Genomic DNA, 27318 nt, shown 5'->3' on the forward strand with positions numbered 1-27318 from the left:
CAAACTGGATGTAGATAATTTTATTTCAGATAACTGATGATCTGAATGGTGTTAAACCTTTGTTAAAGACTCTATAATAAGTACAGTAGATGATATTTTCTATTTCAAATCTACCTAAACAAACTTCATCAAAGTATGGGACAAGATTAAATGTTTTATATATTTTTTATATTATTTTTGGGCTTTTTGATTTTATTAGATTGGCGAGCTGAAGAGAGACAGGAAATATGGGGCAGAGAGAGTGGCAGAAGACATGCATGTAGCAGCATTTGAACCTGCAATGAGTGTGTTGAGAACTGTAGCTTCTGTATATGAGCATCTGCTCTATCACCTCAGCTCAAATGATGCCCAAGATGTTTGATTTTATTCCAAACAGTATTTCCAGAATTTGATTGTCACAATAGAAAAATATTTTACATCAAACCAACAAAAGTATGCCATAGTTGTACATACACTGTCATTTGGTTATTGTGTGTTCTTTTCAATTAAATAAGACAAATAGATCATATTTAAAGACTATTATAACCCTTCTCACTGCTTTTTGTAGTTTTTATTAAACAAAGACCTGATTTTGGGGGGGGACTGACTGTGTTGATCTCCTATCAGCTGCCCCTTGTGTTGTTGTGCTTATGTTGCGTTGTCTTTCAGAGTGATTACGCCTGATGTCCTTCGACTGAAGCATAGTGAGGGTGTCTGTCCGTGGTTGTGGGACCTCTATGTTTATGAGGCCTTGAGGTTTTGTTGCAGGGAATAAACTGCCCATGTGCTTCTCATCAGTGAAAGTCCTTCTGTACAATCTGGATAAATTAAAAAAAAAAAAAAAAGAAACCATAAGAATGAATAACACCTCTATTGTTGGCGTTTACAGATCAACTCTTTAGGCCATAGTTTCTGAAGTTTCTCACTCAAACTTTCTTTTACACAGAAAAAAAGAATTCAAGAGATTTAAAAATGAATTTACCCTTTCCCTCTCAGGTCTCTGCTCCTCTGCACAGGCACATATGAAGTGTTGTTAGATTCGAAGTCTCTCAGGTGGGTGTAAGGGTTGAAATCACTCAGGTTCTCTCCACATCTTAATAGTGACAAACCCTCTGAGAAAAGGACAAGATAAGGATGACGATCAAACGGGGACGGATGAGGACAGCTAACTCTTTATCTAAAAATGATTCAACACTTTCAACACAAGGTATAATTTAAATTTCATCTGTCAGTAGTGCATATGACACCTGAGGAATCTTGGTCTTTTTTCTCATTCTGCTGTTTGTTCTGGTCTGCATGTGAGGAATCCTCTGGCAAAAAGTAGAGTTCAGAGTTCCTTTCTCTGAAATCATGTGGGCTATTTAACGTGCCAGAGGTCAAACTTGAAAGCAATTTCATGTCTGGTATCTTCTGGATGTAGATTGGAGGAGATCTGCAAAAAGATATAATAATTATAGCTTTAAATGTAAGTCAGCATGCAGTTACATACTGTTTGTTATAAAGATATTATGACTCTGAGGTCTACCTTTGAGATGATGGAAGCGGAGGTCGCTGCCCTAAAAGAGGAAGATGGATTTCAAAGTAAGAGCTATAGTTCAAAGCCAACTGAAACTCCCTGAGATGCAACACACTTGATTTCAAAAATGGACAAACCTCTGTGGACTTTATGGGAGATGAGGGATGGTTGTGCGCCCTGATGGTGCTGCTTTCTGGATTGCAAGAAATGTGGTGAAGCTGGAAGATAAGGACTGAGATGTAGCAGCTGTGTGCTGCATCTCCACTGTCGCTTATCCATTCCCAGGTCATCTGCAACAGGAAGCCAAGCAAATTGTTTGCTCGTGTGTGTTGGATATTTGAACAGACTTTCAGAACACTGAGGATCAATTTGAAATCTAAAATTTACTGGTGCTTCTAAAGCTTTAAGTTGGAGAAGTCTCATCAACATTTCAGACTGCAGGATGAAGTATTTCTTAAAATTAAAAGTGGTCTTACTGCAATTCAAACAGTTAGTGAATGTGCTCAAAACAATCTAAAGTTACAATAAAAGTACAATGGTATATAGAAGCTTTCATTTAGAGTCTATATTACCTGCAGTGCCTTCACAGCCCACAGCAGGGCAACAGTGTTTACTTTGGAAATAACCTTCCCTGGATCTTTACCAGCCACTGAGGTTGGGTGACATAATGTTTTTTGAGGAAAATTTCAGTGAAGCTAAGCATTACCTGTGTGAGAGATGCATGTGCTGTTGCGAGTACATGTCTTTGTCCTGTGATGCAGGTATGAAGCTGCAGAGTCTTCCTAAAAAAGGTTTTCATTGAATTGTTAAGACTGTAGGCTGGTATATGAATGAATGTGAAGACAGACCAGCAACAGCCAGTGAAGATAAAAGGTTTTTTTGAAGAGTTGTTAGTTTTTACCTTTACAGGCTCACAGCCCTGCCACAGAGTCACCTGACTGAGCTCCCCTGGCTGAGTGGTGGCAGAGGGCATCATCACTTTTTTAATCAAGCCATTCTCCTTTATAAAGAAATTAAAATTAAACAAGTTTAGCTCAAGAATTCTTTGCCCTTCTAGCTCTGTCTCCTAAACTCAGATATATACCTGCCATTTCTTCCTGAATGTTCCAACGGGCTGCTCCTGGATGCTCTCCTTAACCGACTCCTCCTGAGGCAGATCAGACTCCTATAAGCATCATGCACTAAGCAGTAATACATTGTTTCTTAACCAGACAAGGCTGTACATTACATAAGACTTACGTTTTGCAGGATGTCTGGCTGTGTGTCACTGTTCCCTCTCTCTGGTGGAAGCCTGTTCATCTCTTTACAACCCTTTAGCTGCTTCTTTTTCTCCTTCACTGGAGTATGCTGCAAAGAAAAACAGAATTACATTTAAATTTTAAAAGTCCCTGGCCCTCCAAATTTCTCTACATGGCCCTGAACAATAACTAAAATGCATAGTGACACATATATACTGCTAATAACATGAGATTAAAGCCTAAAAACAACAATGTAAACTTGTATACTTAGATCACATCCTTACACAGTGTAGTAAAAGATATAAGCTATGGGCTAAATCACCTGGCTGCACATGTCTTTGGTCTATTTTGCCAACTAGTGATATACTGTAACATTAATCAGACTTGACAAACTTGTGTGCAGAGTACATGCCTATGATAACAAAGGCAAAATCCAGCTCAAGTGTGCCAAAGCCATGTCTGAACCACAAAAAGCCAGGCCTCTGCCAAGATTATACCAACTGTCTCGGCCAAGTCCTTCATTATAAAAGTGAGTTCAAGGAGAAATTCACTCCAATACTGAAGGTATGGCAAAAATGCATGTGGTCATGACTTTGTCCTCATATGTTCTGCCATGTGACCTAAAAGTCAATGCTATCAGGGGTGGCATAAAGGATGTGAACAGAGAACAGAGACATTTTACTGAAGATGATATTTTTCTACTTTTGGAAAGCTATGTAAAATAGCATATCCTTTTGTATGGCCTGGTTTGTAATCTTGCCAGCAGATCGTGTCTATGTTCAGTCTTACCATAATTGTGGGGTTGCTTTGCAGGACCTTTTGCTGTGTGTTGTTCACTCTCTCTGGTTGCAGCCTGTTCCTTTCTTTATGACTCTTTAGCTTTTTCTTCTTCTTCCTTTCTGGAGTTTGCTGCAGGGAAAGGAAAGACTGTTTAAAGCAGTGGTTCTCACCTGGTGAATCGGGACCCAAAAGTGGGTCACAGAGTTCTTTTCAGTGGGCCACAAATGTGTAAAAGGAAAAATTTATTAATTAATTGATAAAATAAAAAAAGAAGTTAAAAAGACAATGATGTATGAGAGCTGTAAGTTGACATGCTCACATATAAAATTTATTCCACTTTGCTTTCTATGATAAAAATCAATCTATGGTTATTTCTTTAGGTAACAAAACAGTTTTTCCCCTGAGATCTTAATTTCTCGAGATCTCTGGAAAACAACCCAAAATTATACGTTATCATGGGAAACAGAGTAAAATAAAACAATGCAGTAGATATGGTAAAATGATACAGTATTCCCTCCATGCCTGGTACTTGTAAAATTAAATGTTTTTAAGCATGCTTGTTATGTTCAGTCTCTTTGTTAAGTCACAATTTCTTTTACATAAACTTGAGAGATAAAGTTTTCATAAATTTGGGTTCTTATTAAGGCGGAGGTGTTGGATCCTGAAAATAGAGCCGTTCAGAACCACTGATTTAGAGGTGTAATACAAGGAAAGACAGAACCTAAAACTGAGCCCAGGAATCATATGATCCAAATTTAATGTTAACCTTACACACTTTATACATTTGTAAAAACTATATTTTACCTCTAGGTTGGCAGTTTGTGGCTGGTTCAGTAAATGAACTGGAGGTCCGTCTGAGTCTGAACTATTTGAACCGCTGGTACTGTGAAAGCAAGCAAGAGATATTAGAGTCAACAAGGGGCACCTTTATCCATATCTTATGTGTACTTAAGCCTGTATAAAAACATCTATTCACCTGGTTTCTAGGTCAGACATAGAGACGCTACAGTCAGTACCCAGATCTTTGCCCAGCCTCTCTCTGGCCTGCTTTCTCATCAGAACAGTCAGCTCTGTCAAACAGTTAGTGACCTGAAATAAGACAAAGGAAATATGAAAAGCTTGCATTAAAATGCCAGGAAAATCCAGCTTTAAAACATTGTCCTTTTATCTTATACAACCAGACATGCTGATCTGTCTCTCACCTTAGCTGGATCAGGATCGCAGTAGTCCAGCAGAGTGTCACAGAAGTAAAAGCCAAGGGACTTCAGGTCTTGAGTGGTAAAGTGTGTTCCCCTTCTGTCACCTAACATTCACATAGTCAGGATATTGTAGGAAAGATGAACTACATACACATGGAAACTCACCCAGTGTGGAGCCTCCAAATGACGCCTCCATGGTGTAGCTGTTTTTGATGCCAAGTCTCCACATGGCAATCCGTCCTGTTCCTTCTTTATTTTTTTTTACATGAAACTTACAGCTCTTAAAGGAGAACTAAAGACAAGAATGATGAAAATGTTAGAATAGAAATGCTAATTGTAAATATAAAGGAATAAATCCCATGGACTAAATGAATAATAAGCTATTGTTAATATGGTGTCCTATTGCTGGAGGCTTTTATTTTAACTAAAACAGGTCCATAAAAGTTCAGAGTAAAGATTTAACTAGTTATGGTTTGCTTGTAGACTTATGTACTCCATCTCACCTTATTACTGGCGTTCTTGCTCATCATCAGTGGAAATACTCTCTCATGAAGCTTCAGCGCAGCATCACCTGGGCTGCTGCAGCCGTACATGAAGACGTTGTTTTTGCGGTTGTGACCATGAAAGTCACAGTAAAGAATGACATCTCTATCAGCCATCAGCCTGAGGGAAGCAGAGAATATTCAAACTCATTAGGATTCATGCTACTATTCTTATAACTTAGTCTTAAAGACATGATACACAGCACCGTACTGCTGAAGATTGAATAAAAATGCCCAAATGTAATCCACTTTACAGGAAAAGTACCTTGCATCTCTCTTGGGCTCTCACTAATTTCTCAACTTTGTTTCTAAAAGTAAAATTTTACAGGAATCATACAATGTTCTGTTTTAAAGTGTTTTCTGTCTGACCTTTCCACCATGTTTCGAGTGTGCCACACTGAGGGGAAAAAATCTCTGAGCACTGTCTTGTAGTTTCTGTTGAGGTCCCTGCCTGCCAGAGAGCAGCGGTAGTTCCCCACCACCACACCATCTGGGTTCAGCATCGGCACCACCTGCAGCACCGTGAATCCAAGTGGACAAACACTTCATAACAACCTGAACTTTAATATAACAAAATTAAAGACAGAGCGAGTGTGAGATCATTAGTTTCAGCCCATTCACCTTGAAAACAAAAGTGTCTCTGAGCAGCTGAGCATCCTCTGAGTCCCCAAGCAGGAAGTCCAGGAACCCCTCCATCACCCAGGACCCGTTGGTTTCCCCGGGATGAACTCGGGCTGTCACCACCACAACCTTTCTGGTCCTTCCCTCCACCTTGCTGACGCTAGGAGATGTAATCGTCATCACATACACAGGATTCCCTGCCAAGCTGTGGCACAGCACTCTCAGTTTACAATATGAGGTCACTGCTGGGTTGGAAGAGATTTGTCGCAGGTAGTGCTGCAGCTGTGAGTAGGTGTAGGGGTAGCAGTGAGCCAGGTAGCAGGTGTCTGAGTCATAGGGGAACTGGAAGGTCCAGGTGAGTGAGTACAGGGTGATCGGGTCACTGTTGGCATCCTTTGTGTTCTAAAAAGAGACAGAGCCATGCTTTTATGATAAGTTTTTTCTATGTTATTAGCATCTCTTTTTCTGAAGTCATGCTATTCTGATGTGCTTTTGTGGTTCTGGGGGACAGCAAGCTAGAAAAAATAGTGAAAATTCTGTCTAATAATCTTAATTCTGATGGAGTGATCTCATTTTTGTCTGAGGATTTTATCAGGAAGTGCAGTTGGCTTCAACTTTTCACCTCATATCAGACAGTTCATCTACCTGATTCAAGTTTCGGTAGTATCTGATGTTTGAGCCGATGCGTTGCCATCCAACACCTTGGTCTCTGGCAGCTGTTTCAGAGTAGAGCAATGGCCTCATTCCCTGAGAGTACAGGCTGCTGCTCTTCATCAAGTTGTTAATGGTGAAGCGGTACGTCACTCCAGCCTTCATGTTTCTCACCCTGAAGTAAAACCACTGCGTGTGCTTCCTGGTGTACAAGTCTGTGCGCAGAGTCAGCTCATAGTCATAGACACCGCTGAACAGAGAGGAATAAAGAAGGAAGCAGAGACAGGAGAGCTTAACTAAGAGCAACAGTAAAAAACTAGCTGGATATTTCCATAAAAACACCAAAGTAAAAGTTGCAACAACAAACACTTCAACTTACACTTGTACAGCCTTCTGAAGGTTCCCACTCTCAAAGCGTGACTCAAACTCCAGAGTGAAGTCTGTCTGACTGAAGTCAAAACAAGTGGCACTCTTGATCGGCCCCTTGCTTCCTCGGACACGGGAGCAGGTGAAATAAGATCGCTTAGTGGCTTAAGAGAGCGAAAGAAGAAAGAAGGATTGTTAACAAATAAAAACACAACTTACAATAAAATGGCTTCACGTTACTTTGCAAAGAGTAAGGGCTTAGTCAGTCTATAAAACAGCACTTATATTTACAGGGGGTCCTGAAATCACTTTCAAATATATATAAAATCAAACAGTCTCTTCTCCACAAGACAAATGTGTTGTTTATTAATTTTTTTGCAAAATGTTCCAAAAAAGTCATGACAAGGGCCAAAAATACACTTAGAAAATGTGAAATGCTAAAACACCTGGAACACACCAAGACTGGTATGTCTTCATTTATAAAGCCATTTTAGGCAAAATTTCAGACTATCTTCCTCTCTTGATCTTGAGAGACAGAATGCACAGCATGTGTTCATTTGACATTATGCAGTTTGTTGTTCCAAAGTCAGAACTGAGTGAGTGAAGAAGGCTTTTGGGTTCTCTACACTTTTTGCTTGGAACATCTGCATATGGATTTTAAACTGCAAAACCTGGTGTCTCTAGTAGTATTAGTCTAATTGATCCTGTTAATTGCTTCACCCCACCAAACATCTGAAAGATTAATGTTCATTTCTTTCTCCCTTGCAGTTTTTCCTTTGATAACAGATGTGTTGTTGAATGACATAAGAGAAAAATAAATCTGAGGGACTGATTGTTGATTAGGGCTTGATCTAAGATCTTCCCTAGGCAACAGAGATGGTGGTGAAGGAAAGTTAATTGAGTTTGCACAAAGTGCCTGACCAGGAAGTAACAGAATAGATGGAATCATGTTTACTTCACAGAAAAGAAAAGCTAGAAAAAATATCCTGAGAGCAAAGATCTCAAAAAACATGTTAATGACCTTTCTCTTCCACAAGGAAAATGAGGAGTCCAAGACAGAGGGAGGAAATAGATAGTTATAACAAACTTGGCCTAATGAGGAAGCAGAGCTGAATTTGAAATGGCGCCTGAACTGAAACCAACATTTTAGAGAGGCTAGCACAACAGGATTTCTTGTGTACTTGGATAAGGAGATTGGATAAGAGGAGCACAGCAGCGCAGGAAGACATGTTGAAATGCAGGACTTTGCCTCAACCAAGAACAGGTGTTGTCAACATAATGAAGCCAGTATAATAGCTTCTGGATGTTAGCTGCCCAGTAACAGTAGGTGAAGTTTGGCAGGGAGAGACCTCCCCCAAATTTACCCTCCTAAAGTACTCTTCTGCTGATTCTAGATTGTTTTCCTGGCCAAATAAATGATGAGATTAATTTGTTTAAAGAGTTGAAAAAAGACTTTGGTAAACACAGTGGGACTGTTTGAAATAAATAAAGGAATTTGAATGTTTTTAAATCCTTAGTAAAACTCTTGAAATGAAACTTTCCGTATGCCATTTATTGTGAACTGTGTGAGTCTGAGTGTATTTGATTTATTTAAACAATGTATTGCTGACCAGGTCCCCCCTATAAAAGAGATCTCCAATGTCAATTGGACTTGCTTGGTTTAAAGGAGACATATTTTACCCTTTTAAGACAAGCTGGGTCTCAGAGGTCCCCAAAACATGCCTGTGAAGTTTGTTGCTGAAAAAACACTCCAGTATAGAATTTTTGTACATTTAAAACCCCCTCTATTTCAGCCCTTCTCAGAACAAGCCGTTTGTGTCTGTGGCTTTAAATGGTAATTAGCCGTCTGACTCCACCCCTGACCACACCCGTCTCAGGAAATGGATGCAGTACTCCTGGTACTACAGACACTTTTATCCAAAGGTTAGAACCTGACTGCAGTTCCGACCATCAACCTCCCAGACAGTCGTCAGCAGGATAACCCACTGAGCTATCCAGCATCTCAGCTAGTTGTTGAGAGGATCAGGAGAGGAGGGCTGAACTTTCCTCCAAGTGGGGGAGGGCCAACCAAACCTGGGGGCGGGTGCTTACGCTCCTGGTGAGGTCACCAGGAGCTAAATCTGAGAACAGCTTGTTTCAGCACATATTTTCTGAAAGGTGGAGAAAGAGAGGGAATGAATTTTTCTGGTATTTGAGGGGATTGTGGACAGGCCAGGAGCACATATTTGTGTTAGAAAAGCATGAAAAGGTGATTTTTGCATAATATGTCTCCTTTAATAAAAGTTAAATAAAGGTTAAATAAAATAAAACAAAGATTCCACAGGTAAATAAATAGGTTAACTTTTAACAGGTGATAGTACCAAGAGGACCACTCTGAAAAGGCTCAGTCATTCACAGTCAAGAAAAGTGCAAGGTTTTCCAATTTGTGAAAAACTGTGGGCAAAACGCCAAACAGTTTATGAACAATGTTCATCAACATGTAATTGAAAAGAGTTTAGAGATTTTACCATCTACAGTCCATAAGATCATCAGAAAATTGGGAAAATCTGCATAAATCTCTGCATGTAAGGGAGAGGGCTGAAAACCAAGACTGAATGCCTGTGACCTTCAGTCTCTCAGGTAGTACTGCATTACAAACCAGCATCATTCTGGTATGGATATGGGAAAGAATTCCACTCTCAATACTTCAGTGATAGTGTCTTCAGTCCTTGTTTTTAAAAAAAGGTGGTGTAACACAGTGGTAAGTGTCCAGACTTTTACTAAGCTACCTGCTATAGCTTAACAAACTCCCCTCTGGAAGGGTTATCAGAACAAGTATGGCGGATACAACTCAGGTCTCTCCTTTTACGTTTATTGCACACACATACAACAAACGCCCGCACATTTGCTTGATGGTTACAAAAGTAGTTAGACCTTAGTTAGGTTGTAAACCTGCAAACCCTGTTTGAGACACTAGCAATACTAGCATATAGTCACTCACTGACAAGGCGTACCAGTCCTGATGAACAATAAAGTGAAAATGAAACCTAAGGATTAAATTTACTTTTGTAGCAAACCCTGTCCACTTCACACACAGTTGGGAGATCGGGAAACTCTAATCAAAACAAACCTCAAAGTAAATGAGAAATAATAGAATGACCTTCGTTACAGTAATCTGGTTTGATAAACATATATAAAATAAAATACACCTACCACTTAAGGTAATGTAAACAAAACAACAACTTTAACTGCTGGAAAGTTATACAGTAAGTATAAATAAAGTTTATCAGTTTAAATGGTAGGTATCTAGTCTTTGTGCTGTATTAATGGAATACAAGTTGAAAAGGAGCTGCAGATTCCTTTGTACTGCTTTTTTACATCTTAAAAAAATGTACCAACTTTTTTTGGAATTGGGGTTTGTAATATTGCCTTATTAAGACACATTTTTGCATCATAAACATGACATTTTGAATCAGAGTGTAATACCACCAGTGTAACCTGGTGGTTCAACAGATGAATCAGCCAAACATTACCATGGTCAGTGCAGTAAACCACTTTCCCTCTCTCCTCCCCTGCTTGCATGGGTGCCCTCTCTCGTCCTGTGGGCTGGTAGAAAGGCTCTGGCTCTGGGGGGTCCCACTCTGCAAAACATCACATGTTCAACTTACCAGCAAAGCCTTTAATCTACTTTTAAACAATATCCAGGTAGTTTATTTTTAACTAAGACATATGGAGCACATCAGTAACATATCAGGTAATGTGAGTTAACAGGACTTTAAATGACCTATGTGATGGATGATGTCACTGATGACCTCACACTCTATGGGCCAGCGGGGATACAAGACGGCTGGGAAGTTAACCAGGTCCAACGGTGCAGTGAGACGCAGAATGGGTCGTCCACCATCGAAGTCGATGATAAGCTGAGTGGTCCGCAGAGCCTTATTTAGGTTTACACATACTGAGAGGAGACATGAAGTACAATCAGAATATCTGTTATCACATGCTGTTTTTCCATTGATGCATAATAGGTATACATTTTTCATCAGGCCTACACTCTTACCTCACCCTAGTAAAACAAGCTTGGCTATTTGAAAAGGGATTATGCTGCACCTGATTGCTTTGTACATCCGACTCACAAAAGAGCTCTTGTTTAATTTATAATGATCTAGCGTTAGGAAGGAGATACTATGTAATTTAGTTTCAAACATCTCTCTCTCCCTACAAAAAAATCAAAACATGTTCACGATAAAAAATAAACCATAATGTAGTATTTTTGAAAACCAAAGCCAAATTAAAGTCACATTTTAGAGAGAGTTAAGACTTATACAATACGTTAAATATGATTTAAAAAAATAACATACACTGTCTCCTCCTCTCTTCTTCTTCTTCATCTTCATCGTCCTCTGTGTTGTGGTCATTATTATCAGATTTGTCTAACTGATGGGTTATCCACCATTTCCTGATAGCAGAGACAGCCATGCTTGGTTGTTTTCTCTGCTTGATGAAAAAGAAATGCATAGAATCAGCAATATGACCTTAGTATCAAACTTGTCAGGATTTCTTTGGCTTGGCTTGGAAAATGAAGATGTTTAATTCTTGTTTAAATTAATTTATTTTAACTTCCTCTTCATCACAGGGTACTGGCCCCACAACATTAAAATAGAAACAGACTGTGTAGTTACTGTTGAAGTCTGTGGTAAAATTGCATGTTCAGTTCTGAATGACTTGACGTACCTGTTCAAATAAAGAAAGTCCAGTCAATCTTGGCCAACCACAGGCATTTTTTTTGTTTTCTGAGTTCAAGCTGCTTCAGCCTGGTCACAGATTCAACCAACTAGCTTGAAAGACAAGGAGATTAAAAGTTGTTTTTCCTGGCTGTCACTGGCTTTTTAAATGAATAAATTCTGAGCTTGTACTAAAGTGATTTATCATAAATGTATTCTTTTATTTCATTTGTAATACATATTTCTAAATTTAATTTTTCTGCACCTAAACAAATGCTATTCAATAAAGAAAAATTGGTCACGAAAAATGTAATTGTTTAAATGTATTGTTGTATCTGTTGTTGGTCTGATGGATGGATGTTTTACTGCTGACTGCAAAGCAAATTACCCTTAGCTTTGAACCTTAGTCCATGGACTGCACCAACAAAGATCAATCTTCAAATGCACATACAATTTTGACTGTATCAACTATCAAAAAATGTAATATAGCACATGCAGGTTGAAGAACAATGTATCTTTTCAGACTATTTCTCCAACAACATAAGGAGGGTGGGTTTAGATCAGTGGTTGATGTAGGCTGTAGTGAAGCACAGAGGTGTGCCATGGCAAACTGAACAACTTGACATTATTACAACTTAATGTTAACAACAGATAACGACACATGTGCCCATCTGTGCTATTTTTCATTGACTGACTACAAATGTGGTGTTTCTTTAGGTTTTTGCTGTTGGTGTAACTTCACATTCTGTCTTGGTCTTATGGGGCAAAACATTTGAAAACCTCTGGCATAGATAGTTGATCATCCTGGAGTAAGTGGAAGTACCAATTCAACATGTAACAGCAACATAAGTAATTCTTCGAAGCAGAAGAATAGTGGTTTTGTAAAACTCACAAGTTTCAAAAGGAGTTCTCTCCACCAGACAACTTTCGTTAAACCCTGAAGGATGTTTCCCTGTTAGCTAACATTTTCTTTACTTTTGTTTGTTAATGCTACCGCTATCGAGTCGTTTAACTACTTTGTTTTTTCTCGATGCTGTAACAGTCTTAAGACCCACTCGTATAACAACTGTAGCCATTTATAAGAAAAAAAACATCAGCTTAAAAAAGGAAGGCAAACTTACCTGCTACAACTTGTGGAAAAATCTTTAACAATGTGCAAGGTTACCTAGCAACGCACTGCCTCACAAACACCGCGGTTTCTATGGAAAGCCCTACCGTCAACATTCTTGAGTTGTCGTAACATGAGGAGACGATGTTAAGGTTACATATCTATGCGAGGCCTATGAATGAACTCAAGTAAAAGTAAAAAATATTTAACTTAAAGTTGTAGCAGCTATGCAGGCTAAAATATTTGTGAAAATAGTCTGCGTTTTTTTTCCTTGTAATTTTGCATTTGCGGTTTTTTTTAGTTCTTCATCAAATTTATTCTTCAATAAACACACTCTTAATTCTATTACAACCAACACAATATAGGATAGATTAAACATAAACTGTTCTTTCCTGTAGACCTGGCATACATGTTAGGATGCTGCAGTTATGTTTGACACATATTGTAGACGCAGTTTGAATTATTGAAGGAGGATCATTTTTTTAAAGATACATTTGCAAAACCAAGAAAAGGCTAATCTTGAGCGAATTTATGCTTACATGTGTAGAGCATAACATCTCAGCTGCAAAAAAATGTATGAAGCCGTTTTTTTACACAAATACTGCAATTCCTGAGGATTAAAGTGCAGTAGGACATTGTGATTTTATCTAAATTTTGTTTTTGATCAGCCTATGTAGCTACTGGGGAACTGTACAGTGCAATATGAACTCCCCTTATTGGCAATAACATGACAATGTGGATCTCCAGCCAGGTTTTTCAGGTGAAGTCACACCTTGATAATTAAGTCAGTGAACAGTGTTGGTAAACAAAAAAAAAATAGAGTATTGTACTCAAGAAAAAGTAAAGTTTCTCTGATAAAAAAAAACAAAAAAACATGAGTTAAAGTAAAATTACAGATTTCAAAATTTACTGAAAAAATACAAGCTACTTCTAAATGAAATTGACAAACACTGCAACCAGGTTTTTTTTTTACTAAACCATAAGCATATAAAAAATGTATACACATGGCTTTGGAAAAACAATTTAATAACTTTTTACAAAATATACACATTAAGAAGTGTCCCCTGCCCATTCCGAAAACATGGCTTATCCCAACATACATTTTATGTACACGGTTGTAAAAATGTTCAATAAAGTAGAAATCCCTCCGAACAAAACCTGGTGTCCATCCATGTTTTTCACAAGTATTTCAGATAAACTCAAGAATGACTTTTGGCACATTGATAACAGCTGATACAAAACAAGAGTATTTAAACCCTTCTGATGAATGAGTTTCCACAAAAAAAGGTCCTCTTAATGTTTTTATCATCATTTACACAGAAAATAGTCCATAGTTACTCAAATGTAGACGGATGATGTTGACTGGAGTGGATTTAGAAAAGAGTTGATGTGTAACCCAGGCCAGATGTTACGTGTTATTCATCATCTTCCGTTTCTTGATTCGCTCCCGCCAGTCTTCAGGGAGAGCCTCAAAGTTTGCATTTTTTGATGCTTTACCCCTGTAGAGTTAAATAAAGAAAACTGTCAAGTATGAGTTACCAGCATGGGAAGAGGTGGTCTACTTTGAGAGATTACAAAAATAGTAACATACGTCACGAGCTGCTGTTGCTTCCAGTCTTCGATGCTCTTCTTGTTAAGTTGCTCTCTGTCCTCATCACTTGAACTGCTTTTATCTTCTTCATCCAACTCCTTCTGGATACTCTGCCACTTCTTCACCAGAGAAGGCATTTTTATCTTACTTTTCTTTGACTACATAGACACAGGAGGAGAAAATTTCACTGCTGATGCTTTAGAACATTATGCTAAAGCAGCAAGATGCAAAGATGGGGAAAATCATTCCACAAGTACAATAAACAAAAACTAATGCTGAAAAAAGGTGACAAAACCATTTCCTGACTCACATAATGCTCTATTTTGCCACTTAATTTTGCGAAATTTATCTCCCACACTAACCTTGTCCTTCTTGGTTTTCTTGGTCTTATCTGCCAGCGGAGGTTTGGCTCCAGGAGGCTCGCTGGGTGGCTGTGGTGGTGGCAGAGGTGGCTGAGGAGGCAGCGCTGGGAGAGGTGGAGCAGGAGGTTCACAAGGGACCAAAGGGGCCGCCATGGCTGGCACACCCCAGTAGGTGGCAGCTGACATAAGGGGAGCTAAAGACCAAGACATAACTTTATTAAGTAAACACAAGAATGTTTATCAAAGTCAATGAAATCACTCGATTTGAGGTGCAGGGAAGCCACTGGAATTGAGCTCTAATAATGAGGCTGTTTACACTTATATTATCAATACATGCTGCAGATGTATAATATTTTACCTGCACTGACAGCAGACTGTGTGTAAAGAATGGGACTGCTTCCAATAGTGATTGTTTTATTCATCTGGCTGACTTTACGTTTCTGACCCTTCCCCAAGGAGCACTCTAGGACCTGTTTGACACAAAAAGTAGATCACAGTTTAGAGTTCATGTCATCTTTAAAACAGCAATTACAGATTTTTTTTTGTATACCACCAACACTTTTACTTGTCTGAGTAAAAACTTATACCTTTGTGCTGGCAGTGCCTGGAGGAAATGGAGGCCTCCCACTGCCGTCCTCCTCTGTTCCAGGTGCTGGGGGCTCCCCGTCGTCATTATCATCGTCCACATCCATCTCCACCTCCATGATCTCCGTATCACTGTCAGGTAAAGGGGGAGGTGGAGGTGGAGAGCCCGGGGGCAGAGGCGGGGGTGGTGGGTAGTGGGAGGGTGGAGGTGGGCTGTCAGGAAGAGGAGGCTGAGATGGGGACCAGAAGGATGGGGCAGGCTGGGGAGGTGCTGGAGGGGCAGGCGCAATGTAACTAGAGGATCCTGTTTTTTTTAAGAAAGAAAATAAAATGTGGTGTTAGTGGGGGGGAATGTATCACTACCTGAACAGTAAATCAATATTCAAGAATTATCTTTGTGTTTGTCTCAAAGGGAACAAACAACAAAGATCAGATTCATTCTGTTATAACAAGCTGCTCAATATGCATTAATGGACAGCTACTCAATAAAGTACAACTCGTGGAAAAAAATCAAAGTTATGATTCAGAAGAATCTCACTGATCTAAATAAGGAGAAAAAACACAAAGAATTTGTGGCTGAAACTGCTTTAACAGCAGTACACATCGGATAGCTATAGCTCTCAGTGAACTGTAAACACAGCAACAACTCAAAACTAACTAAGTGGGTAATTTCACTCATGGTGCAAATATACCTCACATCAAAAATAATAATCCACCAGAAACATGACAAAAAGAACCCCAGCAGAGATCACTGTACAACAGGCAACATCCAAACAACAACTAAACATGACTAAAACTTATCGTAACTCTCACACCACCCACACATCCCCCCAAATTTGAAACAGCAGTGGGCAGAGCTTAGATCAATTGAGTCTTCACAGAGTTGATTTAACAATTTTCGATCAACAAAGTCAAACAACTCCAACACTGAAGACCACTTCATTCAGAATACAGTTAAAATTACACGTTGGGAGTAAAACTAACATTGAAATGTTTAACCCTGAGATATTCACACTCCAATTTTTGCTGTGTACAAAAGCTGTCTTGTGATGTGACGAGGGCTGGGTAATAAATCGAAAATTAGATTAAATCGCAATTGGCCTGCTGCAATATTAAAAATGTAGAAGGTGCAATATTTCTTTAATGTGAAATTTGTGTCAAACCAACAGTTTACAACTTTTTTTGCAGCAGAGATGCTATGCATTACATATCATGCAATCATCCACAGGCTATTTTTTAGAAATCTACAAAAATCCTCTTTTTTTGGAAGTTTTTCTTATTTGATATGAGAATGATAAAAAAAAATAAACACTCCCATCAATGCATCAATTCCTATCCAATTTGCAATACGAGTCAAAATCATAACAATTAGATATTTTTCAGAAATTTTCAGCTCTAGTTTTATCTAATAATGTGTTGGTTATTCTATAGAATGATTTATTGTTTGTTTTGTTGGTAAAAAAAAAAAAAAGAAAAAAGAAACAGAGTATAAGGAACTTAAAAAAATATTGCATATCAAATCACAATTACAATACTGGGGGGAAATAAATCGCAATCAGATTATTTTCCCAAATCTGTCAGCCCTAGATGTGATGAGGAATTATGCTCTTATTGTTGTGCGCTACTGTATAGTCAAGAGAGGTAGAAAAAGTAAAGAGTACTTTACACAAGTAAAGTATAGTTACTTTTGTTAAAACTTAGTCAAGTGGAAGTAAAAGTACTGATTTCAAAATGTACTCAGAAAAGAACTATTACCCCAAAAAACTACTCAGTAACAGTAATTTGAGTAAATGTAATTATTCACTTTCCATCCTTGCAAGAGACTGAACAGCTCTATAACAATGGGCTGACCTGTGATTCCACCAGTAGTTGCAGAGGCTGCTTTGGGCTCCCCTTGGCTAGATGTCTGTGTCTGGGCTCCCTTTAGGTCATCCTCTTTCTCTTCTTCTGTCGGGAAATCCCACTGGGAAGCATTGGTCCGGTCGTTCACATAGAAATACCGCCTGTGCTCTCTAAAAAGTGGGACAACAGAGATAGAAAGACAGAGTCTCAACGGCTGGCCTGGCAACTGACTGCTCCACATGATACCCTGAGACAGTGGGACAAGGGAGTGGGCATTAATGCCACGGTAAGGGGTGGGAGTGTTGGTACGGACAGCAAATATTGCCATCCAAGAGAAGGGCCTAATTAGAGTGTTCAGGGAGTGGATAGGGAACCCACCTGGCTCTCAATAACAAAGAAAGCAAAACAGTTCAGCTAAGTCCTGAAAGTAGCATTCAGCAGTTCACACCATGGTTGTCATTTTTGTTCCCTTTTTTTTGACAACCATTCCCTCCCAGACACTGGAAGACGCCAGGGAGGAAGCCTCATCATCATCATCATCATCATCATAATATTCATCATCATCATATTCATAATCAACCACCATAGGTCAGAAAACAACATCCACACAGTCAACTTGATTTACATGAGAAAGAAGAAAATAATAAAAAAATTAACAGGAAGACATATGAAATAGAGTAGGTCTGACCTGCTGGGTTCCCGTCATTCCTCCATCTTCACCGTTTATTTGATGCGTGACACTCCTCGCTTCCAGGGCATCACTCTGTCTGCATTGCATTCTGAGGGTTGAAGACCTGCAAAGTGCAAAGCTCTCCCACGCAAACCAACCTTTCTACTATAAGCCACCCCCTCCCGGTTTATGCTCTGACTGGGCCCGTAATCAGTCTACAAACGCCCTCACAGCACAGGGGCTTAAGAGTCTGTGTTACAGGGACAGGCAGCTTTGTTTTAACAGGAAGCAGGCTGGCCCAGAGTGGATGCTCCCTCACCAGCACGTTCAAGGCACAGTGCCAGGATTGCATCACAAAAACCTGGTGAGTCTGTTTCTGGTAAGTATTTTGATCCTCTCGGACTGGTTAAGCTTCTCCCCAAGTCATGTAACAAAGTCTGCACCCTTCCGCATAGGTGGGGGTTGTGGTGACACGGTAATATTTGTTTTTGTGGGGGCGAGGGGAGTTTAGAGATGTGAAAGGTAAGGAGCGCGTACCTGTCCCAGTGGCAGGACCAGCCTTTAGGGGCGGCGTTAAGTTCGTAATATTTTATGTGTTCGGCGGCTTCCTGCAGCCTGCGGCGTAGATAGACCCCGTTCAGAGCGCCTTCCCTCCAGTCAGCGATCCGAGTCTAAGGAAGAGAAAGCAGAGAGGAGGAAAGGAGAGGGAGAGGAGGCCAGAAAGTAGAGGTAAAGAGGAATAAAGAATCGCAAGAAGATAGATGAGCAACATGAAAGAGTAATTACAGTAAGTCTGAAGAATGACACCTTGTGATGGATTATTATGAGGATTTTAAATATTAAGTACTATCACATAGCTGTGTAGTAAATGTATGAAAGAAAATTAAGCCTTTAATATTTTAAAAGTCCTACTGGGAACTGTTCACATGTGGAAAAGGCATCAGACACTGAACCATTATCCTCTCACCTCCGTTTGCAGCAGGAGCAGCTGAAAGTTTGAGATTGCCTTCTTGTTTATTCCCAGGAACTCCATCTTGCTGGTTAAGGTGTTAGCCAGCTCTCCAATCTGAAACTACATTTTCAAGAATCAGAAATATGTCTTAAAAGCACATATCTTAACTATTTCTGTCAGGCAATGTTTAAGATTTACCTTGAGTTCAGGTGTTTCAATTTCTTCTTTAACAGCAGTTTTGGTCTTCTCCTCGGAATCTTCAGTTTCCTTGTCTTCTACCTCTGCAACACTATCTAGGCCTTTTGGAAGTGCTGAGGGATACAACACAGGCATTTAAGGAACATGAATTTGGGAAATTTGAAGTTTTTTATCCATGTGAACATTGCTCATCATGACTTGGACTTACCCGTCTCTGCAACGTCCTGCAGGTCTGAGCCTCTGCTGTTAGAGTCAGGACTAGCAGCACAGACAAAGGCGGTCTTCCACCGGTTTTTCTTTAGTAAAACACCACGAGCACCAGAGGCATCTTGACTTGTCTCAGAACAAGGACTGGAGCCTCCTGCACTCCCATCACCCTCCTCCAGAGCCCTGAGCTCAGCCTAAAAGTCAACCAAAAAAGACTTAATCAAGTTACCAATGTAATTTGCAAATTATTAAATACAGCCTGTTTTCAAAGGTGCCAATTGAAAATAAATTAAAAATGATCAAACCCCCACTTTTTTCTGCTCCAGAGCAAGTTCCAGTGCAACTGTGTCTTCTTCTGTCTCTTCCTCTGCATCTGAGTTATTGTTCGACTGCTTTTTTGTGCAGTGTTCCTTTGGAGCAGTGGGAGCCGAGTCAGAGTCCCGCAGAGGAGTAGATGGGGATCCTGCAGCGCGAACACCTTCACCATCAGAATCCATACTGTTTTCAGGATCATCCAAACTTTTAATCAGTCTTTTTCTCCATTTTTCTTCTGCTTCCTTCACTTCAGATGGGATCAGAGGACCAAGCAGAGAAGCAGCGACTCCACGGCGCTCCTCCTCTTCACTTGTGAGGCCTACAACGCTCTCAATGACTTCCTAAAAGACCAAAAGCAGGTGCAAAACTCAGCATAGAAATCCTTAAAACACTAACACAATGAAAACTTTTCACATTAATGATGGACCTAAATGAAACTTGCCTTTGCTTGGGTCTCTTTAGCTGATACTGTAGATGCAGCAGATGCCGTGTTTTCCTCAGTCTGATAGCCAGCATGTGCTGTACCATTGCCATTGACACTAGAGCTAAAAAAAAGGAAGACAAGAAAATTTCTGTCATACAATGCTCAAGCTCTGGAGACAGAGGCAAAAACTAAAACCAATATTACACCAGATCATGTGGATACAGTGATTTTCCCTAGCTGCTTCTCCAGTTCCTCCCACCTGTTGGCATTCTGCTCCAGGCTTTGAACTTGATCAGCCAGATAGTGCGGCAGCTCCCACGACACCTCATTTGTCAGAGTGTTCCAGTAATAGTAGCAGCCGGAGTTGTCATCCCAAACCTCCTGCCAGTCTCCCATCTCTACACCCACTGCAAAAAAAAAGCAAGTATGTGAGACTTTATTTAGGTAATTTATTGTATTTGATTTAACTTGATTGTTGGACAAAAAAGTGTCAGGCAGAGGAAGCAGCTCTTTTTGCTGGAGTACTAGCACGTTGGTTCCCAACCTGGGGTCCATGACAACCCCAGGCGAGGCTTTGCTCTGAGGCTGCAAAAATTACATTTGCAAATATTGACTTAAACTATGATAAAGTGGTTATCAAGTAATTTATACAAAGGTCTTTTGATAAGAAAAGCATGCATAGGCCTTTTTAGGGTTTTATCAGTGAAGTAATTTAAATCTATGTTGATTTTTAGTGGCAGTGTGCCACTTTTTCTTTTCTCATGGGTCCTCGGGGGGGCGCCTTTTACTTAGGTACATGTAGGTGGAGGCTCCAAGGAAAAAGGTTGGGAAACACTGTATTAGCATATTTTATCCCAAAGCATGCATTATTTTTGAAGAAATAACACAAGTGACTGAAATACAAATGCCAAAATAGTACTATACCCTGACCATATAAACACATATGTACTTATTTAAAACAATGACAAGAGTAGTAGCTTTAAAAATGTCAGCTGTTCGTCAGAGAAGACACCCAGGCATTCACACATGATGATACGGAAAACTCCGACAGTTACCTCCAGCCAGTGAGTACTGGGTGTTGTACTCAAAATCTGTGCTTTGTTGTTTCTGGTCCCCACTATCTGCTGGCTGCCGAGACTCTACAGGCTTTGGTGAAGTGGAAGTTGGGACTGAGGAAGCTGGATCATCTGAACTAGGTTGTGTGGTGATTGCATCGATTTCCTGTTATGGAAAAAATGACAGAAGGAAGTCATATATACAAAACATGTAAGTTCTCAGATTGAGCCAGACTCTTAAAATCAGTGGTTTTACATGCTGCTCTGCTGTATTTCTTAAAATAATCGAGGCTATGGTTTTAAACTTCTATGCATTATTTACAAATTTGGAGGCAAATTATTGGCCCCTTGAATAATCTAGAAGGGACAGGTGATGAATTGACATTTTGATGAGCAAAACTGACAAAAAAATACATTTTTTTTCCCTCATTCTACTTTTCAGTGCTTTTGAAAAGACTAGAAAAACTTTTCAGATTTATGGCACAGTTATCAAACAGAGCCCACCAGAAGCATGCAGTTTTTGTTTGATGGATACCAGGACAAGTTTAAAACAAAATATAGACTTCAAATATAATGACCCAGGTTAATGAGAATCTCCACAGATGAATACCAGTTTGTCCAACAACTTTCAGAATTTCCAAGATAATGAAGTTTAAAAAGTTTTTTTACGGTTTTGAACAATAGGCGTATTTTTCAAAATAAGTTGTGCACGTAAATTGTTAAGCAGTGGCGTGCCACCTAAATTGTGTCACAGAGAGTCACCATAAACACACATGCACCTTACAGTGATAGCACACAAAGGATAAGTAAGTATGCAGCAAATCATACTCACAGCCATAAAACTGGCCAGAGTACTGTCGATGTCAGCTGACTGGTTGTGTTGGGAATTTCCAGTTGGACGCCGGGAGTCTCCACCATCCTCTTCATCACTGTCCTCATATGCACCAAGTAAGGACAAACCCTCTGCAGATGGAGACAAAACAACTATGTTTTATCACATGATGGCAGCCTCTTGTGTTTCCACTGCCTGAGACATCCAACAGATCCCAACAAAATCGCCGACTGAAGTTACCTGTGGCCTTTACTGTTGGATGCTTCATGTTTGAGCGCGTATCTCTCACAAATCGGTGTCCATCGCCCTCTTGTTCGTCTGCTGAAAAAATAAACATTACAAGTCAGTCAATTTGAGCTTCGTTGTTTCCTCTAGGAAGCAACCATGAGCATAACTAGCACTGGAGGACTGTAATATACATGCACTGCACTTAAGTGATTCCGCCTATTCAGCTGTAATCTAAACACTCCTGTGAAAACAATTATTAAAAATAAAGATGATGTGAATCATACTGTATTACTTTTGAATACCTGAACCGGTCATTTGTCTCCAGTCTACTCTGTCAAAGCTAATTGTTTGCTAACGGTTAGATTAGCACGCTAGCTTATTGTGAAGTCGCTGATAAACCATTACTCCGGTACAAAAGTCCCTTCTGTGGTAAATCATGGGATATGGTAGCTCCAAATGCACGTTACTGTTCGAGGAAAAACATAAGGCGTCAAACAGATGATTTTTCCTCATATCGGCCTGTCCTTCGCACCTCCAGCATATAGCATTTAGCAAGCCTGCCGCTAACATGGCGATGAGGTGACATGTGTTAATAAATACCATCCGATCCCGAGGCTGCTTCGTCCCTCTCTCCGGCATTCCCACTGCGAAGCCCGGGAGGTGAAAGCTGAAGGATAGTTCTACGGCCGACCGTTCCTCCCGTGAGGCGACTTTTCTTCCCCATCACTGTGAATCGTCCACCGGAGGCCTGTTCCCTCTTCACTGTCGTCGTTGTTGGAGCTCTCCGTGCGTTCACGTGCTGTCGGAAAAATTAATTTCCAACCGAGGAAACGCACGTTCAGGAGGGGCTGGGGGGGGGGATGCAGGCCTGGCCTGCACCCCTGAAAAACCCAGAGAATGGGCCATTTGTGATCTATAGATATCAGATTGTGTGTGTTGGCTTTGATATTGAAAATATTTATTGTCATTTTTGAGCTGTTTTTGCTGCTTTTAGCCCCTATTAGCTAAATGTTGGCGCATTTTTGCCACTTCTTTACCCCATTTTCCTAAAGTTTTACTTGCAGGTAATATATGTTGTTTTTTAACCATTTTTTGCACCTCTTTTTGCCTCTTTAATTAGTTTTTGATGTATTTATCTTTTTTTTTTTTTTTTGGTCACTTTTACCAATTTTCTACCCCTTCTCTCTTTCCTCATCATTTGTATCGGTGTGCCCATCCACATTATTAGCATTACCAAAATAAAAGGTATTTCTGTTTTAAGAAACTGGTTTATATTTTGATTTAGGATTTATTGTACTACAGTATGAATAAATAAAAAGCATTTAAAGGTTTTTGTTGTAGCTTTGATAAGAGAGGATAGTGTCTAGGTTAGAAATACAATATGGCTATGACCGCTCATGTTTACACTGGACCATTGCTGACCTTCATGGGCCCCCCATTTGGCTGGACCCCAGAAAGCTCTCCCTTATCCCCCTTATGTGCGCCATTGGTAAAGACTACAGAACATTTGTTCTTTGTATATATATATATATATATGGCTGTGCAAAACGTGTTACTTAGATGAGTTCTGACCCATCAGAAAACAATATAATTTTGGTTACCCTCGGTTATTTCGGTATTACCAGTTCAGCTCGCAGAGAGACTGGTGTCGGACATTTAACCGTGATGTACGTAAATGTAGCATCTGCTAAAGTGACTCTTGTTCATCCGGTACTAAAGAAGGTTAACTTCCGGTTCACCAGGTTTTGTTTTGTGTGTAGCAGCTCAGTATCGGAATGCTAACTTAGCTGCTAACAAGCTTACACACCCTCCTCGGAGCAGTTACAAGGAATCATCGGCGCTTAACCTTATTAAGTGATAAAAAATGGTAACTGGAACCAGTATGCTTTCTAAAATAAGCTAGCACAAGCCGAACAAGCCAGAAGTCGTAAAAGCTAAGTGACTTCGTGAAATACACTTGACATGGGAGGGCGAAGATAAGCAATTACACAGCTTCGGAGTGGAGCCACCCACCCATGTCTGAACATAAAGAGGACCCAGGACAGAGCCAGCAGCCAGTAGGGCTCGGAGAAGGAGCCAGTGCCCCAGCCAGGAGCAGAAGGTCGGTGAGCACCGGTACAGACACGATGGGGGCGATCATGGGTCCGGTTTTTCACTGGATGCAAGATGTGGCAGCTGTCACTCTCCTCAAGGCCCGCCGGACTCTGTTTCAGGCTGCAATCTTATTTTGTGTCCTGGTTCTGCTACTGTGGGTGTCCATCTTTCTCTATGGGAGTTTCTATTACTCTTACATGCCCACTGTGAGCTTCTCCACTCCTGTGCACTTCTACTACATCTCTGACTGTGACACCTCAGAGTCGGGACTTTGTTCCTTTCCCAAGGCCAACATCTCCTTCATGAAGAATGACAAGGATCAGGTGATGGCTTTCGGTCAGCCTTATCGCATATCTTTGGAGCTAGAGATGCCGGAGTCTCCTGTAAATGAACAGCTTGGTATGTTCATGGTCAAGATGTCTTCTTATACTAAAGGTGGGAAGAATGTCAAATCAGTGAGCCGGTCTACAATGCTGCACTATCGCTCAAGTCTCCTGCAGACCATATCTACTTTACTCTTCTCTCCATTTCTCCTGACTGGCATGACTGAGCAGAAGCAGCTCATTGACGTGGAGCTCTTCTCAGACTACAAGACCAATGCTTATGAGCCCACTGTTGGTGCAGTCATCGAGATCCAGTCCAAACGTGTGCAGGTGTACTCAGCCCAGCTTCGTATCCATGCTTACTTCACTGGTATCAGATATGTCCTGTACAACTTCCCCCTGACGTCTGCAGTGATCGGTGTGGCCACCAACTTCGCCTTCCTCAGCGTCATTGTCCTCTTCAGCTACTTGCAGTTCATATGGGGTGGGCTCTGGCCTCCGGACCAGGTGAGAGTCAGGGTTATGATGGGGGACAGCACTCGTATCCAGCAGAAGAGAGAAGAGGCCCGAAAGCGCATGGAGAAGGAAAACTCCCAGAAACAAACTGATGCTTCTAAATCAATTGAAACCATGACTGCGGCCACTGAAATCAAGGGAAATGGCACAGCAAATGAGCTGCAGTCAAAGGAGCCCTCAGTGATCCCAGATGCCCCCGAGCCAGATTCTAAGGACGATGAGTCTCATGACTCTGTGGGGCCTGAAGAAGAGGACAGCCAAGACGGGTTTGAAGGATGTGAGCTGCCACACCAGGGTGAGACAGTTCTCCGACAGAGACCTGGACCCTGGATGAGCCTGTGAACTGATAACTATAGTTTATATATGCAGCACCGTGTGGCACTAGTCTGCAGCAGATCTCACTTGTTTTCTCACTGTTTGTGCTATTCTAGAAACACATGCATGAAACATTAATGTTTATCTTGCTTTAGCTAACAAACTACAGTTTACTGTCTTAAATGCAGAACAGTTTACCTCATTGTTACTTGACCTCAGCTCTTTTTCTCCCTGCTTTCTGTTTGGTAGCGCTTTGACTGTATTATGTGCTTGCCATTGAGTTTGAAGATGTCCATAGCAGGAGATACTACATTCCACCTCTGACTTGTCGCACAGTATCATCTGCAGGAATTTGGCATTACCGTCAGCATGTGTCAGGGCAGTTGAACACGCCCTCCTAAAGTCAGGTAACCCTGCCTGTGTTATATAACATAGATGCCTGTGTAGTAGCATTTTCTGACATCATGGTCAGCTCTGACATACAGCGCTTAACAAATTTATTAGACCACCCTAACCCTAACCAAAGTAAGGTTTATGCCACAGCTGCCCTATATTAACAGCATTGGTAATTCCCAAATGATATTTTTAATGCTAAAATATAATTATTATTGTTATCCATGAATTTTCAAATTTACTGATTTACAAAAAACTGAAAAAATAGTTAAGCACGTTAATATTTATTGATTAATATGTCAAATTCTAGTTATTTACTTGCATTCATGAACAGAGAAATGAGTTTTAGTGGTTGAATGTTATGCTTGATTCATTTCTGACTTCTCAGAGAAGCCCAGTGAGCCGGCTCAAATTTGGGTGAATTCAGTTTGAAATCCCTCATTCCTGTTCAAAATGGTAACACGTGAAGAGCTCACTGAAAATGAAGGAGTCCACATTAAAGCACTTCATGATGCTGGATGGTCTCTGAGACAAATATGACAGGTGGTCTAATAAATTTGTTAAGCACTGTAGCTTCTGACACTCCTCCCTTAAAAACAAGTTAAAGTCAAACACTGAACAGAGATGATTCTGTATAGCTGCCTTGCACTGTGAGCAAAATGTAGTCTTTATTTGGCATTTCCAAAACTGAAACTCACCCATTTCAAGGCCAGCATTAAAGAACCCTTGTGACAGCTTTTCGATTAGTGATTAGATTCAGATCACATCCCTGAAAAGTGACTCTGGTTTAACAACTTCCTAGAAAAATATATAATGGCTGTAGCCTGAAAGAGATGAGAAATATGACGCATGTATCATCCTTTATCCACGTTCACATAGAGACGCTCTGTCTTGAATGGGATGACTTCACTGCCGTGGCACATTGGATTTAAGCTTGAACTTTAAAGGTCGGTATCATTCTGTCAGGTCTTTGTATTCATCTTCTGTTACAGTATGAGTAAAAAATGTGTGTGTTGTATTTTTATTGAAATGTAGGACCAAGGTATTTGGAATTGGTATTTTAAATGATTTAACTTTGCTAATGTGGAATGTTCTCATATTTAACTCAAAGGAATATAAAGTTGGAAGAATAAATAAAGTTACTGTTTTAAAGAGATGCTGTTTTTTTAAAGCTTACCAGAGTGTTGTTACATATTTCAGCTTGTGCAGCTGACACTTCAGGAACGCTTTTGGCTTAAGCAAGTTTATCAGAGGGCCGTATGCAAGTTGTTTGATGTAGGAAAATGTACCAAAGATGTTGAAAAGTAGGGATTGTGTTTGCTGTTCTAAAAAAATCTCTTTGTCAGTGGCTGTTAATTTACATGAGTTTGTGTTCATGCGATAAGATGAATAAAAATACAGCTATGCATTCTGCTTTTTTTTCCCAGCACGTCTTATAACTTGATGAGGAAACTCTTACCTTTAAAAAAACCTTTTTTTTTGTCTGTAGTAACAATATGAAAACATTGTTGCATTTAAGTCAGATTTACAATATGTGCAAAATGATCAAATGTCTCTAATGTGTTTGTCATTTTGGTTTCATACGAGAACCTGAGAAAAAAATCATGATGTTTTAATGTCAAATATTTATTTAAGCAAACAGAAGTGCATTTATTTTGATATGAATATGAACAAACTTCTTATAGCTCCATGCTGGGCATGGATAGGACAGGA

At 40.1% G+C, this 27318-nt stretch overlaps 3 protein-coding genes across 4 annotated transcripts; 1 reads left to right on the plus strand and 2 right to left on the minus strand.

The window, feature by feature from the left end:
- Positions 1 to 290: 290 nt before the first annotated feature.
- agbl2 (AGBL carboxypeptidase 2) lies at positions 291 to 12760 on the minus strand. The gene is made up of 23 exons (XM_041794928.1): positions 12717 to 12760; positions 11606 to 11709; positions 11233 to 11365; positions 10656 to 10829; positions 10405 to 10512; positions 6906 to 7056; positions 6521 to 6776; positions 5876 to 6277; positions 5624 to 5766; positions 5216 to 5375; positions 4878 to 5004; positions 4716 to 4816; positions 4490 to 4602; positions 4318 to 4396; positions 3523 to 3642; positions 2580 to 2660; positions 2397 to 2495; positions 2202 to 2277; positions 1633 to 1785; positions 1505 to 1535; positions 1227 to 1411; positions 962 to 1091; positions 291 to 797 (listed from the first exon to the last, which is right to left on the minus strand). Exons 3-23 carry the CDS (start codon positions 11348 to 11350, stop codon positions 554 to 556), a joined length of 3051 nt encoding a protein of 1016 aa, XP_041650862.1. The 5' UTR covers positions 11351 to 11365; positions 11606 to 11709; positions 12717 to 12760; the 3' UTR covers positions 291 to 553.
- Positions 12761 to 13715: 955 nt separating this feature from the next.
- Positions 13716 to 22749, minus strand: fnbp4 (formin binding protein 4). 2 transcript variants are annotated; one of them, XM_041796013.1, is made up of 17 exons: positions 22565 to 22749; positions 21977 to 22054; positions 21737 to 21867; positions 20905 to 21070; positions 20109 to 20256; positions 19868 to 19970; positions 19422 to 19766; positions 19112 to 19304; positions 18904 to 19016; positions 18721 to 18825; positions 18291 to 18424; positions 17093 to 17253; positions 15244 to 15545; positions 15015 to 15126; positions 14657 to 14850; positions 14295 to 14452; positions 13716 to 14202 (listed from the first exon to the last, which is right to left on the minus strand). In XM_041796013.1, the coding sequence occupies exons 1-17, from the start codon at positions 22686 to 22688 to the stop codon at positions 14112 to 14114; spliced, it is 2658 nt and encodes an 885-aa protein (XP_041651947.1). In that variant the 5' UTR covers positions 22689 to 22749; the 3' UTR covers positions 13716 to 14111. The 2 variants fall into 2 exon arrangements, with proteins under 2 accessions (XP_041651947.1, XP_041651946.1); XM_041796012.1 differs by having other exon boundaries at positions 21977 to 22057.
- A 959-nt stretch (positions 22750 to 23708) lies between these two features.
- Positions 23709 to 25802, plus strand: bscl2 (BSCL2 lipid droplet biogenesis associated, seipin). The gene has a single exon (XM_041794771.1). The coding sequence runs from the start codon at positions 23980 to 23982 to the stop codon at positions 25237 to 25239; it is 1260 nt and encodes a 419-aa protein (XP_041650705.1). The 5' UTR covers positions 23709 to 23979; the 3' UTR covers positions 25240 to 25802.
- Positions 25803 to 27318: the final 1516 nt, after the last annotated feature.

Source organism: Cheilinus undulatus, linkage group 9, assembly GCF_018320785.1.
Source record: "Cheilinus undulatus linkage group 9, ASM1832078v1, whole genome shotgun sequence".
Lineage (NCBI taxonomy): Eukaryota > Metazoa > Chordata > Actinopteri > Labriformes > Labridae > Cheilinus > Cheilinus undulatus.